General features: G+C 33.0%; 1 protein-coding gene across 2 annotated transcripts in view; it reads right to left on the reverse strand.

Annotated features, from left to right (window-relative positions):
• Nucleotides 1–7,144: 7,144 nt before the first annotated feature.
• Nucleotides 7,145–20,534, reverse strand: part of LOC106878269 (sugar transporter SWEET1) — a 50,673-nt gene continuing 37,283 nt past the window's right edge. For both annotated transcript variants that reach the window (XM_014927443.3, XM_014927442.3), the window contains 4 exons: nt 18,517–18,640; nt 13,412–13,573; nt 10,866–10,985; nt 7,145–8,446 (listed from right to left, as the gene is read on the reverse strand). In XM_014927443.3, the coding sequence (XP_014782929.1) occupies nt 8,348–8,446; nt 10,866–10,985; nt 13,412–13,573; nt 18,517–18,640 (505 nt within the window). In that variant the 3' untranslated portion in view covers nt 7,145–8,347. The remainder of the gene's footprint in view (nt 8,447–10,865; nt 10,986–13,411; nt 13,574–18,516; nt 18,641–20,534) is intronic.

The following is a 20,534-nucleotide window of genomic DNA, read 5'->3' on the forward strand; positions in this document are numbered from 1 at the left end:
TTAGCGATAAGATATCAGGCTGTAAAACAATAGAAGATTCCAGAAGGCAATGCTCTGGGGAAGGACAGGAAAAACTGGTTAGTATAGGTTGGAGAGGGAGGTTAAACACACACACATATTTCTTTAAGTGTATGTGTATGTATGTATATATATATATATATATATATATATATATATATATATAGATATTTATATAAAGGGCAATGATTTAAACTCTTAACCTTTGAGTCACTTATGTTTATGCAACTTTACATGCAATTAAAAGATATATGTTGCTTTGCAACCACATGATTTCGGTTTCAGTTCCACTACACAACAACTTAGGCAAGTGTCTTCTACTATAGCCCCAGACCAACCAATATCTTGTATGTGAATTGGTAAAAACTGTGTTGAAGCCTGTCATATATATATATATATATATATATATATATATATTTATATTTATACACACATATATACATACATACATGTATGCATATGTGTGTCTTCATGTTTGTCCCTCCATCACTTGATAACCTCTATTAGTTTATTCATGTTACCATAACTTAACAGTTCAGCAAAAATAGTCTGATAGAATAAGTACCAGATTTGGAAAAAAAAGAACCTAAGTACTTGGGCTGATTTATTTGACTAAACCCTTCAAGGCAGTGCTCCAGCATGGCTGCTGTCCAATAGCTGAAATATGTAAAAAAAAAAAATATATATATACATGCCATACTCATCTAAAGGCCATAGCCATGCAAACATTGGTCAGACAAACTCTACTGAGACAGATATTCATGACATCATTAGTGTTGAATAGTAACCAGGATTTTACATAGTGTACAAACAATGTGAAGAAAAGGAAAAAGATACAAGCAAACACACATACATACATTATGCATGCATATATATATATCTTTGTGCCATTGACTGTACAGAACACACCTACTTTTAATTCCCATCATACTCTTTCTCCTTCCAGCCCCCACCTCCTAGCATCCTAAGCTCTGTCGCCTGGGTCACGTAAACCTCCATCATACCCCCTGCCATCACAGTCATGTTGCTTTGCCTTGAATATATACACCTAGCTTAGAATACAGAATACTTCTGTCACTCAATGTCTATCATACATCCCTCTCGATGTTATTATTCATGCCTCTATCACTCGTGCTTCTCACCTAGTAAAAAGCCTGAGAGCAAGCAGAGAAGTGATGTTGTGATTCTCTTTAGTCATGTCAAAAACATGGCTAACTCTCCAGTGCTAGTGCCATACAAAATGCACCCAGTATACTCTGTAATTGCTTGCTGTTTAGACAAGCTACTAGCAGTAGATATCAAGTCAAAAATGTAACAAGTATAAAATAAGCCATACCTTCAATATGCACTGACTTTGAATGAAATGAGCAGTTCAACCCCTGCCAGGAGTTATATATATATACATACATACATACATACATACACATGTGTGTCTTCATATCATATGATGATTGGAAATGAACAAATTGTTTGTTTGTTTCCAATCTTCTGTGTGAACCAAAACTGGCCATGGGGTATATTACATGAAAACAGGTGAGGGTAGGTACAAGAGGAAGGGCAATCAGCTGTAAGAACAGCATAGAAAAGATATGTTGTCATCATAATAAATTATATATATATATATATATATATATATATATATATATATTATCATCATTTTAATGTCCACTTTCCCATGCTGCCATGGATCAAACAGATTATTGAGACAGATTTTCAAGGCTGGATGCCCTTCCTGTTACCAAACCTCACCTGTTTCCAAGCAGAGTAATATTTTCTGATGACTAAACATGTTTTCACAGAATATTAGAAATGAATGACACAGCTTATGAATGATACTATCACAAGTTTAAATTAAGTGAACATTCACCTCATCTTAAAAAGTGGTCATATAATTTAAACTTGTGTTATATGATATATGTTTGCTAATGCCTATCTACTTCATATACATGTACACACAATATTGCACTTACTGAGCATCAAACCCTAGAAACAGATGTAAAGGATTTTTTGTTTCTCTATCTTTTATCTATGAGGTTTGAGTATGAACTTTCTGAAAAATTACTATGAAGGACTGCTTAGATCCTCCTCTCTTTTATCTGTGATATAGTATAAACTTTCAAGATACATATCTATATTTGAAGAATTACTATGAACTCTTGGTTTCTTGTTTTCCTGTCTTTCTACTCCATTTATATAATTTTATACTCACTTCAGTATAACTATTTTATAAATGCTTTGATGCCATTAACCACCTGTCCATTTGTTATTTTACTATAGTAAATATATTTTCACACACACAAACACAGACCTGGAGTGTTCATAAAAATATATATGTGAGTTTTATAAACTTTTATTTGAAAATTTTAATTTCCATCACAGAGGTTATGTGAATTGGATATACTGCGTTTCCTAGGTCATTTTTTATTAGTACATAACATATTTATGTTGAATTGTAATAATATATACGCTGAAATTTGGAGTATGTACATTTGTTTTGTGGATACAAACATTGTTTATTTTTCTTTGCGATATCTGTGAGTGAAAATCATAATATCCACTAAGAGAAATTCTCTATTTATGATAGATTGAATTTAATATCTAATTATCTTTGATTTTTGTTAATATGAAGTGGTTGCTTTCATGTTGCTTTGTTAGGTTTTACAGGGACTATACACATTCTTAAGTCATTTGTCACACCTGGGGGAGTTAGTCATAGGGTTAGATATAATTTTATTCATACTGTCTGTAAATAATCATAGTTTAGCTTGTTAAATTAGTTATAAGTTGTAAATCTTATCTGTGCATATGGCTGGCTGTTAATACATGCTGCTGATAAGGCCTGATTAGGATAAAATGCATTTGGCATTCTTGCTAGCTCTGCTGCTGGGACAATTTTCATCTACCTTCAATATATGTTGGGTTTTTAAGCACAGTACATCCATAAGAGATGTTACCTCAGGATAAATACTACTGTAAATTACCTTTTAATGGTGTATATATATTAAGTATGATACATAGATGGCTATATACCTTTTAGCTGTTTCAATCATTGGACTGAGGCCATGCTGGGGCACCACCTTGAAGTTTTAGTTGAATGTATTGACCCTAGTACTAATTTTTTTTTCTAAAGCCTGCCACTTACTCTATTGCTCACTTTTGCCAAACTGCTAAGTTATGGAGATATAGCCAAACAAACACCAGTTGTCAATTAGCGGTGGGGGACAAAGACACATACACACACATATAAGACAGATTTCTTTCAGTTTCCCTCTACCAAATCCACTTATAAAACTTTGGTTGACCAGAGATTTTAGTAGAACACACTTGTCCAACATACCACACAGTGGGAGTGAACCTGAAACCAAGTGGTTGGGAAGCAAACTTCTTATCACACAGCCATGTCTATATATATATATATAGCAGACTGTATGACGCATGCGTACGAACAACCATGCTACATGGCAGTGAAACATGGGCTGTAACTGCTGAGGACATACGTAAGCTCACAAGGAATGAAGCCAGTATGCTCCGTTGGATGTGTAATGTCAATGTGAATACCCGTCAGAGTGTAAGTATCTTGAGAGAAAAGCTGAACATTAGAAGCATCAGTTGTGGCGTGCAAGAGAGACGATTGCGCTGGTATGGACATGTGGTGAGAATGGAGGAGGATAGCTGCGTGAAAAAGTGCCACACCCTAACAGTTGAGGGAACCCGTGGAAGAGGTAGGCCCAGGAAGACCTGGGCTGAGGTGGTGAGGCAAGACCTTCGTACATTGGGCCTCACCGAGGCGATGACTACTGACCGAGACCTTTGGAAATGTGCTGTGCGTGAGAAGACCCGGCAAGCCAAGTAAGATCGTTGCCAGTGCCCCTGGACTGGTTCTTGTGCGGGTGGCACATGAGATGCACCATTTTGAGCGTGGCCGTTGCCAGTACCGCCTGACTGGCTCCTGTAGGATTTTCGAGCGAGATCGTTGCCAGTGCCCCTGGACTGGCTTGTGCGGGTGGCACATAAAAGACACCATTTTGAGCGTGGCCGTTTTCGTGCGGGTGACACGTAAAAGCACCCACTACACTCTCTGAGTGGTTGGCGTTAGGAAGGGCATCCAGCTGTAGAAACTCTGCCAAATCAGACTGGAGCCTGGTGTTGCCATCCGGTTTCACCAGTCCTCAGTCAAATCGTCCAACCCATGCTAGCATGGAAAGCGGACGTTAAACGATGATGATGATGATATATATATATATATATATATATATATATATATATATATATATCTTTTGCTTTTATGAGTTTTTTCATGCTAGCATTTGTAATATATATATTTATATACACACACGTTTGTGTGTGTGTATTATATATATATATATAAAATAAAACCTATATGAGAACTATATATAATATGTATATATGCATGTCTGTTTTGGAGAGGGTAATAAGACATGGAAAGACAGAGAGAGAGAGAGAGAGAGCGGCGTTGAGAGAGCACAGTAAATTTTAATCATGTGACTGCAATTTTAATCTCTGCTGAAACCACTTTCCACTTTGTTATGCAGAAGAAAGATGCCCAACTTGCAAATAACTATAAGCTATATCTGTGAGCTAATTGTAAAGCATTTAAACTATATAGCTGAATTAATTTAACTTTCTAAGAACCTTATGACTGTTCACATTACACATTAAAATCATTTGGAATTGGAATAACCATATACCTAAATAATTATTTTAACCCTTTGCCTCTCCAAAGCATATCATGTTTCTCGTAAATGTTCAAATTTCTTTTTAGACTTTTAGTTAACCCTTGTTTTATACGTTCTGAGTAATATTAAAATTTCTTTTCGTAAATCTCAAGTTGCTCTGGTAGTTGAAAAAATTAGAAATGTGTGTCATACATGATGCACAGAATCATACCTAGGACAGGTAATTAGTTAACTAATTAATCAGGCCAAAGTTTTCTACCTGTATAATTTTCAAACTGGTCAGATGTGACCTCTCATACCAACCCTGCAATATCATTCTAAAAACTAACAATCAACTCATCAAAATCTCAAATCTAATAATGCATGATTAATTCAAAATAATGTGAACAAAAAAGGATTACTTTTGAGAGAATAATGCGAATGCCAAATTTACAATTTTAATAAGTATATGTGATTTCTTATTTAAGATTTAAAAGTATGCTTCACTTCATAAACTATGTTTCACTCTAGTTTGTAATATCTAAAACCAATATCTAAAAATTTCATTATGGCATGACATATCTGATATGAAAAGATTGTTTTGACCAGTAAAAGTACAACACTAACTTTTCAGACAATGCTGGTCTGGAACCTTTTATAATCCACATTAATTTATGAGCAGGAAATTCAAATTCCTATGGCCACCAGACTAATCTATTCATTCCTTGCAGAATACTGTATTAAAAAACTTGTATCATTTATACTAATGTACAAGTGACTTCTATGTCATTTAATAATGACTACCCCAGGTTCAGAAAAATCACAATCTAGAAAGGCTTTGGAACAAAAGGTTAAAAAAAATTGATATTGTACCTGTACTAGCAATCTAATTCCTAAGTAGATTTATATTATTAAGAATAGAATAATGGATGGCACAAGCTAAAAAAAAAAGCTTAAGATAAGTGTTTAAAGAGCTAACATGAACAATTTTACAGAAAAAAAAATTGTGTTTTAAGAAAATAATGTGCAGTGTGTCAATAAGTAGGTCTTTTTTTGTTTGTAAATTTAACAAATTGATTGATTGAAAATTACATCTGGTATATATATATATATATATCAACCCATGCTAGCATGGAAAGCGGACGTTAAACGATGATGATGATGATGATGATGATATATATATAAATCACTTCTATGCTCCAAATGATCTTTGAAAGCCAGTGTTTAGCTTCAGTTTCATGGTGTGAAACTGTTGACAGACTGAATGCTAGTCTATTATAGGTACCTACACTAAATAGTTAAAGGAAGTGAGTTAATATAGAATAAGGTGTTCTTCCCAGGAACATGAAATTACCCAAAAGATTATCCACTTGAATATCTCACCTTTACTCACAACACACACACACAGTATAATCAGGTATAGTTCAAATGTCAAACAAGGAACATACAATATATGATATATGAAACAAAGTTGATCTTATATTACAACTATAAAAACTTAACAGAAGAACAAAACTACTAGTTTCCTCAAGCTTGGGTTACCAGATGGGTCTACTTGAAGCTGCATTGTTAAACAAGAGATTTCTCATTTGACAAGATAGATCCAATAAGATACATCCAATGACTAGCTCTGAAAAAGCAGTAGCAATATTGTTTAGTTAAGTCCATAAAACTGTAATATAAAATTACTTAATTCTATTTCATATTCTGGAGCTATGTTCATCAAATCTGACTGAACATATTTAATAACCATAGCTCCAAGGAACTGTGAGATAACTGCAATATAAAATAATACATACGTATAGTTCAGACCAAAGACAGTATATATATATATTTCTCTGTATGAATTTGAATGCCTTTAAATAAATAACATCCATAAGTTAATTTTATCCTAATTTTCTCATGCACACACACACACACATGGTTGTTGGTAGTCTCTCAAGTTTGAGAAAGATGATTGCACTATTTCTTGCTGAATAACCTGCATAGATGATTTGTTTATAGGAATCAAATATTTGTACTGCTCGTAGCTTACTCTGTCAAATCAACATTGCCTGTACAGGTGCATAATGTGCCACATGTCAGAAGTTGAAATGATTGCAGAGCAACATGAAGCAAAGTGTTTTGCTCAAAAACACAATGCACCACTCAGTACAGGAATTGAAACCACAAGATCATGAGTGCAGGAACCTAACTTCTAGGCCACTAGCCAAATTTGATAGTATGTCAGGTCAAACTCAGCTGTGGAAAGTGCTTTATCATAATATAATGGGGGAAGAGAAAATGCATGTGTGTATTGAATTGGCTCATGATAATGAATTGTAAAACATGATTAGATTTTTGTAATACACTGATGGAGTATATTAACGAAACATATTTCAGTATTATTAGTTTGATTTTGAAGGAAGTGAAATGATCACAGTATAACAAAGTTTGTAAGTCATTGATTAGATAGCTTCTAGATAATATTTGAAACATTGCAAATTTATGTAAAGCAAGCAATTTCAAATACTGAAATGTTTGAGAAACAATATAAAATTCTTGTTTTGATAAAACCATTTTTTCATATTCCATAAGAGCGTTAAAAATTAATCAAGGCACTTCATGACAGAATTAAATTAAATTTTCTTTTAAAACTTGATAAAGTTTTATATAAGTAATATAATATATTCCAATATAAAACTTATTATTGGCTGGAGTTTGTATGTATAGATTCAAAGAATTTTCTCAAGAGGTTTGATGAGGAAAACTTATTTTTAGGAGATTTAAAAATAAGACTTTGTAGAGCAATTCTCTGATTTGAGCATTTTCCATTCACAATTATTTCCCCTTCTAACTGTAGTGAAGAGAATCAAATGACAATAGCAATTTCTTTTGACTGAAGACAAAATTAATTTCTCTGGATACATAGAATCCATCTTAATCTGTGACTGATATTCAGATGGATTGAAAGACAAAACTGCACCACTCTCCCACACCACCACTATATTGTAAACTTAAAACAGTGTGGAACTGCCATAGTTACACAGAAGAATTCAATTTGACATTGCCTTTATCATCTTCACTACCTCTGTGTCAATAATAACATGGATGATTAATAAAATTAAAGCTATAAACTGAAACAATTATTGTTATCAATGAATACAAACAGTGAAAGCCAGTTTCCTGAGGTAACTGGTTCTCATAGATATTTTTAAGGATTGTTACAATGTAAAAAACAAAACAAAAATCCTACGTTGATGAAATGAATTACAAAACTGGAGATATTTTGGCATATAATGTGTCAAAATGAAGAACTGGTCATAAAAGCAATTAACTCAAAAAGTTACTGGTCCCAAATACTACATTTTGATAAAATTCTTTCAAGCTTTGGTAGTTTTCATGTTGGTCAACAGTTGAAAAAGCAAATGCTTTTTTGATGATCAAAACTTTGATTCAGACTGTCAATTATATTAACAGCAAAAATATTAGTAGTACCATTGGATATATACAGAAGAGAATGATGAAATTAATCTTGGCTTTCGTTTTTAAGTTAATGGTCAGTTTATGAGTTGAACATTCGTTTGAGATTTACAATATATATAATAATGCATTTTTTGGACTTTGGAATAGAGTAATTTGGTTGATTTCAAATTTCATTCATTATGTTGCATTTAAGCTTTGATAGAAAGTATTGGCTGTGGTTTTGCTGGGTATTTGAAAAATAATGCAAACTGGAAAAGGCAGAGCAAAACACCACACATATTGGGCATCTGAAAGATAAGGTATATTAGAGTTAATAGAACTAAGAAAAAAACCCCATTATAATACAAAATGCTTAAAGTTTTATACAAACTGAATTATTAAACTCAACTATTTGAAATGTTTTATTATCAAATATGTAACTCATTCTAAATAAATTCACTTAAAAGTAAATTGTATCTATATGTTGTTGTTTATGTTCAAAGGCACTCAAGTCATAACTGGGAATAGTGCACCTTGAACTCTATTATTTAATATGGTAGAATGGTTGGTATTTCTGGCAAGTGAAGAAACCTCATAGAAGTTTACCAATAAGCTCATAAAACAATAATACGGAGATACAATTACTAAGCACATTAAAGAAACAGTTGTGCACTACACTATCTACACATGAACAATATACAACTAAAGCCCTTAAAGTCATTACAAAGGCTTAAGTATCATGATCTCTAGTGATCTTTTAAGGTAAGCTCACATATATAACATTGCCAAAGAATCAATGCTATATATGTGTATATATAACGTATCTCAAAAATTGGGGGTGCTACAAAAAATAAAAACTTCAGCCCCGATCAATTTCTGATCCTGTTAAGTTGAAGTAAGTACAACCCATGTTGGTGAACTGCTTATACTTTGAGACAATCGTATTGTGACACACACATAAACCCTAAACCCTGTACTGCATCCCAAAAAAGGCTGTTCAGTTTATTGTGAAAAAGCTTAGTCAACAACATGCTAGAACTATTGGCTCACAAATGCACTATATCTTCTTTTCCTATAACTTCCTATAGCCTGCACTGTAGATTCTACTGAGACAATGATTTCTGTTACTCTGAACAAGTAATCTGTATACAACTTCCACCCAAAACCTGACACACAACTGTGTTTCTTCTCTTTGCCATCCTTACTGTTTTTCTGTTCCTAGATTCTGCATTATTTTCCCAATAATTCTTTCCTAGAACAGAAACCCTCTGTAACTCACATTCTAGCCATTGATACCAACCTACAGAAATTGAAGTATCACAGATGCTTCTCTACCTCTAACCAACTAATAAAAAACATGACAATAGTGGTTGTAACCTCAAGTTAGTATTGCAAGTAGAACAAACTTTCGAACATCCCAGAACCATACTTGTCTCATCTAATTTAATTCTTTAAAATTTTCATGACTTAGCTAGCAAAATATTTTGCTATCCTTTGTTTTAAATACAGAATTTTCACATAAAAAAAATTCTTTTATCTTAGTTTTCTAATTCTTACATATTTGGGTAGTTTGGAACATGACATACCATTGGATTCTTTTTCAAGAAAACTCTCAGTTATGAACTGGTCATGCTACCTCCTTTCCATTATGTAGACTGATACAAACAGAATAATGTATCTTACTCAAAGCTAGGTTAATTATTTTTGAGTAAGCAGACATCCAATCAACCATGTTTAATGAATATAAAACTTTTACTAATAAACTAGTCCGTTAGAAAATCTGTTTGAGATAGAAGCAGTATACGAACCAAAAAATATTGCTTTTGGCCACTTTAACCCCAGGAAGACCTCCTCCAGCAGGTTTATTCAGTGTGTTTCTCACATCCAATATTTATTGCAAGCAGGAGATAACTCCTGCCACCCTAACTTCAAGACCACCAGGCAACATGGTTTTGATTTGTATTGGATCTCCTTGGTGGTGGATACTCATTGCCAAGCATGGCAGAAGTTTACCTTGTTTGCAATATAGAGAAAACAGTGTCATACAATCACTGGTTTTGTAACTAGGAAACTAGTCTGTTAGAAAATCTGTTTGAGATAGAAGCAGTGTATGAACTAAAAAGTATTGCTTATAATCACTTTAATGTGACTGTCCTCTAAAACATGATGATACTGCCATTTAACCCCAAGGAGACATCTCCAGCAGCTGGTAATAAACCAGCCGGAGGAGAAGCAATAACGTTTGGTTCATATACTGCTTCTATCTCGAAGAGAATTTTTAACAGTCTAGTTTCCAAGTTACAAAATCAGTGATTGTATGACACTGTGTTTTCTATATATTGCAAGCGAAGTAAACTGCTGCCATACTTGGCAACAAGTACCCACCACCAAAGAGATCCAATGCAGATCAAAACCACATGATCTGGTGGTCTTGAAGTTAGGGTGGCAGGAGTTATCTCCCGCTACAAATAAATACTGGGTGCAACAACCACATTGAAGTGGCCAGCCATAAGCAATACTTTTACTATTATTTTAGTAAAAAGACATTTGTGCACATATTGACACAGATATCCTTTCTTTTATAGAACATATTTTATTATTTGGAGTAAACTCTAAATATCCTTACTCATTTCAGGTAAAAAAAAAGAAAATCAACATTTTGACATATTTTTTTCCAGCCACATGGGAAATGAGATACAATTACATTAACTAAACAAAAATACTGACCTGCATATAAAAGTCTTTTAACAAAGCCCCATAGAAAAACCATTCAAGAGCAACCACAAAATTGGCAGTAGCTAATGGAAAAGACATACATTCAGTGCTTTTGGTTCTAACCACGTGGAACTGGAAAATAATTAAAAAATTTTCTATAAAGTCACAACATATTTTCATACATCAAAAAATGTTAGTTCATAGCAACTCTGTTAATGATAAAGCCTATTGTCTCTGTCTGTCTCTTTGACAGACAGACACACACACACACAATTTCATCAAAAAAACTTTAGAGTTGTTTGGTAGTTAGGCAAAGTCAGTAATTAATAGGGTTTTTTTTTCTGTAATGCACCGTTTTTGCATATTACAAGGGGAACACAAATCAAAAGGGTTCCCAATATGAATCAAACTTATTCTCAAACTGATTAATTATCTTTGACTAGTTAACTTCCTTTGATAATTAATTCCTGCTTGTGTAGAACCTATTTTAGAAAACATTAACTAGCATCATTTCAGTTTATGTAAACAACCTCAATTGATGAACAATTGACGACTGAATTCTAAGTTGAGATCTTCATTTGAAATTTAGTGTTCTTGTTAGTACCATCCTTTTTTGGAAAGTATATAAATGAAGACAATCAAACATTTTGACTGGCCTTGTATCTCAAGGGTATGCCCAGACATCTCAGCATTTTTTCCTTTCCAGCTCGGGTAGCCATGTATCTCTTCTACAACAAAACACTTGCTCCTAACCCCCTTTCAAATTTAGCCTCTCAACAATCAGCATAAAGCCACATCAATTGAGAGAGCTTGTTTTGTGAGTTATTTGGTGACCTCACTAGTGCTAGTGCCATATAAACCATGCCAAAGTAGACACTAGAACTCAGTGCAGTCCTTTGGGCTGTCATATCTTGTCAAACAATCCACTCCATGCCAGAATGGAAGGTAAATGTTAAATGATGTGTGTGTGTGTGTGAGTGCATTCATATGGATATTATTTCCATATCCAAATAATAGTAATTGTAAAGAATAAAAAGTTTTAAATGGTACAACAATGCACTATAATACAAAAAATGGACTATACACCTGTTGTAATTTAGTTATCTATAGTCCGATGATATTTCGGAATACAATTCCTTCTTCAGATATTCTTAGATGGAGTTGCTGCTATAATCTGTTTTCCAACGGCTTTTCTTTTTTTTGGAAACATCTCAGCAGTGGTCTCACGAAGCTCATTCCGTGTGTGTTGGTACATCTGTAGCGCTGCTTCTAAGTTATGTATTATGTTTTTTTTTTTCCCTTTTTTTTTGCCTCTTCTCTTTTTTTTTGTTATAAACAATAGATGAGCATATCAAAAATGAATCTACATGCATCCAGATGTAGCGAAATAATATATTGATTACCAACCTCCAGCCTGTTGCTAATTTGGGGTCCTAGTCTGTGTATGAGTATAGCTTCCTTAATTCTTAAATTACCCACATTTCTTTCACTGGCCTCAATTGTGACTGTTATGCTTTTGTCAGTGTTCTGGCATCTGTCTAGATGTTTTCTGAAGGAGGAGGCTCTCCTGTTCAGCTGTTCTTTGATGCGGACGTGTAACGGTCTTGTTGTGCTACCCACACAGAACTTGTTGCATTTGTTACATTCTATTCTATACACAACATTTACCCGTTGGCATAAATCTGTGTCACGGATGGGACAATTTGTTAGTGTGCATTGATTGTTGTCCCTTGTTCATTTCTTTGTGAGGTGTTCTCTCAGAGAGGGGCCAGAGTGGGCTAGTTGTATGTCTAGCCCTTCTCTTATCATGGCTCTTCGGGTGGCTGTAGTTATCCTCTCGCTAAAATGGGGTATTTTAAGGAAGCAGGTGTTGCTGGGTTTTCTATGTGTTTGGCGTGTTGGTCGTCTTGGGTACTTAAGCCGAATTAAGGAAGCTATACTCATACACAATTGAGGCCAATGAAAGAAATTTGGGTAATTTAAGAATTAAGGAAGCTATACTCATACACAGACTAGGATCCCAAATTAACAACAGGCTGGAGGTTGGTAATCAATATATTATTTAGCTACATCTGGATGCATGTAAGTTCATTTTTGATATGTTCATCTATTGTTTATAACAAAAAAAAAGGAAGCTGCATGTATAATACATAACTTAGAAGCAGCGCTACAGATGTACCAACACATACGAGATTGAGACATAGCCAACCTCACGCACTTCTCATGAGGAATTCTGGAAGGAGCTTCGTGAGACCACTGCTGAGACGCTTCCGAAAAAAAGAAAAGCCATTGGAAAACAGATTATAGCAGTGACTCCATCTAAGAATATCTGAAGAAGGAATTGTATTCCAAAATATCATCAGACTATGGATAACTAAATTACAACAGGTATATAGTCTATTTTTTGTATTATAGTGCATTGTTGTACCATTCAAAACTTTTTATTCTTTACAAACAATACACAATGCTTCAAGCAAACTACAATACTCTCCAATAGTAATTGTAATTAAAAACTGGTTAACTAAGGGAAATCAAAATAACACTGAATAAATACTTACCACAGAAGCAAGAGGTGAACCATAAGAGAAAATACTAATAATACAACATAAGCGTCCGAGAAAGTCAATAGCACTGGATTCATCAGGTAGGTAGAATCTAATGTAGCTTAAAGGTAAAAGCAGGAACACTATACCAAAAAATAACAATCGATTTAGATGTCCCTGAAAACAGGAAAAGGAATATAATAATAGGCAAATATTTAATACCGTTATATCTTATAGGTGAACATTTTTCAAAACAAAAATATGATTAATAAGAATGGCTTCTGCATAGTTATAAAATAAAAACCTTAGATCAGCTATTGAAATGTTTTACAGATAGGGAATTGGAATGTTAATATACCTAAACTTTAGGGTGGCAAACTGGTAGAATCATTAGCATACTGGGCAAAATGCTTCGTGGCATTTCGTCTGTCTTTACATTTTGAGTTCAAATTCTGCCAAGGTTGAGTTTGCTTTTTATCCTTTCCGGGACAATAAAATAAGTTACCAGTAGATCAGTGGGGGCTGATGTAACTGACTAACCCACTCCCTCAAACTTGCTGGCCTTGTGTTGAAATTTGAAATCGATATATCCCAGCCTTTCCTGAAGACCATTTTTGCCAACTGAAGATTCAGCTTGTTGATAACTTACCACCGCATATGATACCTTCAACAGACAGGTTAATTAATATCAAAATAAATACATTGTGAAATATAAAATATTATGACAAGAAAAATTTTTATCAAATATTTCTTAATAACCCACAACATTTTTGTCAGTACAAAAAATATAAAAGCAATCCAATTCTCACATTTTGGTTTCAAATTTTGGCACAAGGCCAACAAGTTTGGGCGATAGGTTAATTCAATTCCTCAACTGGTACTTATTTTATTGACCCTGAAAGGATGAAAGGCAAAGTTGAGCTTGGCGAAATTTGAACTCAGAATGTAAGGACAGGCGAAATGTCGCTAAGCATTTTGCCCACTGTGCAAACGATTCTGCCAGCTAGTTGCCTTCCAATTCTCATATATCAACAAATTAAAACAGTTAATTCTGCTTTCTAGAGATTTAAAGTAAGTAGGCGGCACGTAAAAAGCACCATTTGAGCATGATCGTTACCAGCGTTGCCTTACTGGCTCTTGTGCCAGTGGCATGTGAAAAAACATTTGAGCAAGGTCGTTGCCAGTGCCACTGGACTGGCTCCTGTGCAGGTGGCATGTAAAAAACACCATTTGAGTGTGGCCATTGCTAGTACCGCCTGACTGGCCCTCATGCCAGTGGCACATAAAAGCACCTACTACACTCTGAGTGGCTGGTGTTAGGAAGGGCATCCAGCTGTAGAAACTCTGCTAGATCAGATTGGAGCCTGGTGCAGCCATCTGGTTCGCCAGTCCTCAGTCAAATCATCCAACCCATGCTAGCATGGAAAGCAGACGTTAAACGATGATGATGAAAGTGTTCTAATTATTAAGGTACTGGCCCAATAGTTAAAGTGTGGGGCTCACAATCATGAGGTAGTGAGTTTGATTCCCAAACTGGGCTGTGTGTTGTGTTCTTGAGCAAGACACTTTATTTCATGTTGCTCCAGTTCATTCAGCTCTAGAAATGAGTTGCAATGTCACTAGCGCCAAGCTGTATCGGCCTTTGCCTTTCCCTTGGATAACATCAGCAGCATGGAGAAAGGAGACTTGTATGCATGGGCAACTGCTGGTCTTCCATAAACAACCATTTCCCAAACTTGTGCCTTGGAGGTAACTTTCTAGATGCAATCCCATGGTCATTCATGACCGAAGGGGGTCTTTGCTCTTTACTAATTATGAATGAAAAGTTCATGTTTGGACAATGGCATTGTTGGTATTCTACTGAGTACATTAGCTTCATTAAATGAGACAATTAGTGAAGAAAAGATAGTCACTACTTTTTCACAGTTGAGCAAATGATATTAGAAGGGGTATTCAACAGTAAAACACTTGGTCAAATAAATTCATGCAAACATTTAAATTTGTACAATCACATGCTATATGATCAGCAAAAACAAAAACATTACAAATAATAATCATAAAAAAACTCATTCTATATATTTAATAACAATATTTCTAGTTGAGTTATTTTTATATACCTATGATAACTGAAACTATAGTTATAATGTATATCATTCACTTGTAGATGCATTTTACACTATATACTTCACTAACTTCAGTTTCATAATATCCTCAGACCTGGTCAGCTCACACATGTCATTCATCCATATATATTGTTCTCATGATTCACCAGATCAGAACATATCAAAGATGTTTGAAAACAAATGGAAAGTAAAATTGTTAATTTTCAGTTGCTACAACTTCTCATAGTAATCTGCTTACGAATAAAGTGTTTGAGTCTTCCTTAGCATCATAACTTATATCTCATGACCAATGTAAGTAAACTACCCACTTAAGCACTGATTAAATATTCTCCAAGAGGAATGAAATTTAGAAGAATCTAAGGGGATGTTGTAACCAGAGAAAAAAAAAATGAATAAGAATAGAATTATCATTTAACATCATTTAATGCAAGTTGTGATGTAATAGGTCTCTCAACCATCATGTTCCATCTGTTGCCTTCTTCAATACCCTCTCAATTATTACTCATCTTGGCCTTGTCAACTCCTGTCAAAGTGTCCAACACATGCTAGCATGGAAAACTGACATATAATGATGATGAAGAAGAATACTAAGTCTTGCTAACATATATATCACTACCTTACTTAGATTCTGTCTTGCTACATGGCATGGAATTTTGTTTATCACTGCTACTGTTGGATTTAAGTACAAGTGGATAAGGTACAGCACATTACTTTTTGGAAAGAGACCATGAAGTGGAAGTGAAAGCAAAAGTGTGAAAAAGAGTCATAAAGGAACTATGTTCAATGTTTCACAAAGGTTTGAGGCAAGAGAAAAACTCAGCCATATTGGAGAAACATTAAAGCTTGCAACATTTGCATAGGCTGAAAAAAAAAACAAAACAAACATTATGATAAAGATAAAATTATGTCACGTTCTCAAGTAGTAATTCTTTTAAAGACTTGGATTTTGATTTTTCATAGATTTAAAGTGATGTTTAAAATTGTAAGGATCTATTATTAGACTGGATGTGTTGCGTCAGTAAACATGATGATTAATCAAGTAAAAACAAGAAGATTGTATTTTGATTTGCAGGAAATGGAAGGTACAACTTTATATGCCAAATAATTTCTGGCTAATAATTTTTGTTGCACTTCAAAACATAGGAGGAACCTTTTCAGTTAAAAAAAAAAAAAAAAAAAAAAAAAGTTAATATTTTCAGAGGGAAAAATAAGTGATTTAAGGGAGATTTGGCTGTTGTTTCTAGCACAACAACCTGCCACATTTATATGCTAAAGAGAAGAAAATTAAAAAAATTATGAATTTTTGGCAACCCCACTCCCTGCCCCCAATTGTTAAAATATTGGAGAGCCTGAGAAGGTCATTGCTGGCATTTATCCACAGTGATTTAAAGAAAGAGTTAAATAAACGATAATTCATTTTAATAGCATACTTTTCAGTTAAAAAATGTTTTTTCTTATACACATACATGGCTTCACTTGATTGAGGTGGGGGTAAATATTTAGATTACAATTAAAAAAATTTAAATATTCACTGCAGAGTAGATTTTAATGTTTAATAATAAACAATATTAATTTGTTATAGGCGGCATTTTCTGTTTTCATTTGCAACAGTCTCTCACTCTCTCTCACCTCTATTTTCATTAATAATAATTTATTAATAACTTTCATTCGAGGCACAATTTCAAGAATATTATCAGTTTCCTGAGTTTGTTAAATGAATATTTTTGATAAAATGAACATTTTTTTAATATGCTGGTATAATTTTTAAGTGATTATGTGTTGAATGAATGCATGCTATTAGACAAAATAGCTGTATAATTTTGATAAGAGGCACAATTTCACAAATATTATGAGTTTCCAGAGTTTGTTAAATATTTTTGATAAAATGATAATTTTTTAATATACCAGTATAATTCTTTTTTTAAAATTAAGAAGTGATTTTGTTCTTATGGCTGTTTGGAATGCTATAAGCCTTCCAATAATAATTAGCTGGACTGTTTTTTGGCCATTTTATTATTATTATTAAAAACCATGGGATGAGCCTTTTCAGTAAAAAAAAAAAAGTTGTAAATATTTTCGGAGGAAACGGTAAACAGTTCAAGGGAGGTTGAACCCATAAGAACAAAATCACTTCTTAATTTAAAAAAAAAAATTATACTGGTATATTAAAAAATTATCATTTTATCAAAAATATTTAACAAACTCTGGAAACTCATAATATTTGTGAAATTGTGCCTCTTATCAAAGTTATACAGCTATTTTGTCTAATAGCATGCATTCATTCAACACATAATCACTTAAAAATTATACCAGCATATTAAAAAATGTTCATTTTATCAAAAATATTCATTTAACAAACTCAGGAAACTGATAATATTCTTGAAATTGTGCCTCGAATGAAAGTTATTAATAAATTATTATTAATGAAAATAGAGGTGAAAGAGAGTGAGAGACTGTTGCAAATGAAAACAGAAAATGCCGCCTACAACAAATTAATATTGTTTATTATTAAACATTAAAATCTACTCTGCAGTGAATATTTAAATTTGTAAAACATTGGACGCAGTGAATGCAACAAATATTTAAATTTGCGAAAAATTGGAGTTAAAAAATTCAATAAACTTTAGAAATCAAAATTATAGGACATTTCTTAGAATATGAATTCATAAAAATATATCCAAACGGTCAAGCCTTTAATAATTGCTTTCTTTTAGTACTTTTAGTAACTGTTACATATCTAATTAATTACAAAGAATATGGTTAAAATTTTAGAACTTATAGAAGGAGTTCCACTAGTTCTAAATGTGCTGATATGTTCCATTTGTTGGTGCTCAGGATTTTACAAAATTTTTTGATTTCAATAAATATTTTACAACAGTAGATAACAATATAGTGTAGATGAAATACTTTTCCCTTTAGAAGAATAACTGAATATTTCTCAGCAGGTACTAAACCAATAAAAATCAGCAATAAGCTATATAAGCATTAAGTACATACCCGCTGAAGGCTGTATGTATAATAAATACACATGTACATGCCTTGTAATAAGGCTGCAACTGAGTTGACAAATACAACGGTAAATACTCTTCGGAGAAGTCCATACTTCAGCCACAAACAGGCACTGCAACAAGGAAAATGTTAAACATACTTTACTAAGAAAATAGAAAAAATACCATAAAACCATATTATAAGTTCTTGTGACTGATATATGATACATCATATATATATATAACATAACATTTTTCAATTAGTTAATATGAAATAAGTCATGTAAGTGGCAAACTATTATTAGTATGTTAACAAAGAAAACATGAAAGATGAAAATGCACATAAAAATAATCAACGAATTTTTAAGTTTTGGTCTCTTTTTTTCTTTCCTTTTCAATATTTAATTTGTGGTAAGCACAAAGCAAATTTTTACAATAGGAAAAGTATGGTAAATTTAATTAATTCCAGGTCCCTATAAGTATTTATTTCATTAACCAAGACACCTACAAATAACGTTAACTATGGCAGAGTTCAAATTCAGAACAGAGGGCCTTCAAAAGCAATATACTTTGTCATTTTTGTTCAATTGTCTGTGACAATGGATTGAAATTACATACTGTTTTAAGTATAGTAAGTTTTTTTAGTCCATTGTTGCAGAAAACTCACTTTTCAACATTTTTAATAGGTTAACAGAACAGCTGTGGTTTTTCAACTATTTTCAAAAATAAGTAAATAAATTCTGTAATATGCCTTACTAGTTCAAATTATATCTTCACACACGAGAGAAAGATTTTATGATAAAAGTATTGGTATTTTCTATTTATATTGCAACCTAATGTATTATGCACAAACAACTACTAACCTTTTGTTTTGTAGATTAGTCTATACTCAACAATATCTAACTACTGGAGTACCATCAATTTGAATCTTCTCTTGACTTATATTAATGATGCAATGGCTTTTGTTCTTCTCAACTCAACAACTCTATGTTAAACCTACCAGAGTTACTAGATACATACACTTCACCACCTTTAGATATGCATACTGTGTATTACCTTCTTTGCCTTCTATTCTCATGTTTTCGACAGCCAACTATGGGGATAAAGTCATAAAACTATTCTTAACAGAATGCTTACTTCCCAGAAAATTTGCCTTAACGTTTCTCTTGCACCTCTCACTCAAAACTATTTTTCATTCATTAACTATATAAAAACCTCTTATTTTACTAATGTAGGTACTTATCAATTGAACATTTTCACTTGAATTCCAACATATTTTCTCTCTCATATGTAGTTCTTCTCACAGTGCAAAAAATATTAACAGATTTCTTAAAATTTTTATCTACCTATGAAAAATATTCAACAACTAACCAATACATTGAACTGTAGCTTTCCTTCAGGCAAGATTTTCTAAATAAATCTTTCAGATATTTCATAATTGAAAACAGAAGCAATAATAACTAACATCTCCCTTAAATTTAGTTTTTAACTGATAAAAACCTTAGAGAGCAATTGGTCATATCATTAACATACCTTCCAGATGAATTCTTATATACCTTTTGCAACATTTATTTAAATTTCCATTTCCAGATGAAATGCATCTTAATTATTCTTCTACTGTTTATTTTTTTTTTTTATTGTAAATATTTCCATTTCATAAAATAAAATTACTTTTTTATCTTTTCTTTCTCAGAACTGCAATTTTTTAAGATTACTAATATTTTCTAAGCATTAACCATAGCACACAAGACCCCCTCCAATTATTGCTATCCATATATAAGAAAGAAAACAATGATGACTTTTCTCATTACCCTAATAAATACAAAATGAAGTTATCTAAAAACAGTATCTTGGAACATAAGTATATTATATTTCATGAGTAGACACACCCAGGAGCACTTTTCTACTATGAGAATCACTGTAGAGAGAAATCTTACTGAAACAATTCAACACTTAGCTTACCATTATGTGCACCTACAGTCATGAAAAAAACAAAAACAAAAGACTTAACCATACTCATGTACTAAA

This window comes from Octopus bimaculoides, chromosome 1, assembly GCF_046866305.1.
Source record: "Octopus bimaculoides isolate indiv1 chromosome 1, ASM4686630v1, whole genome shotgun sequence".
Lineage (NCBI taxonomy): Eukaryota > Metazoa > Mollusca > Cephalopoda > Octopoda > Octopodidae > Octopus > Octopus bimaculoides.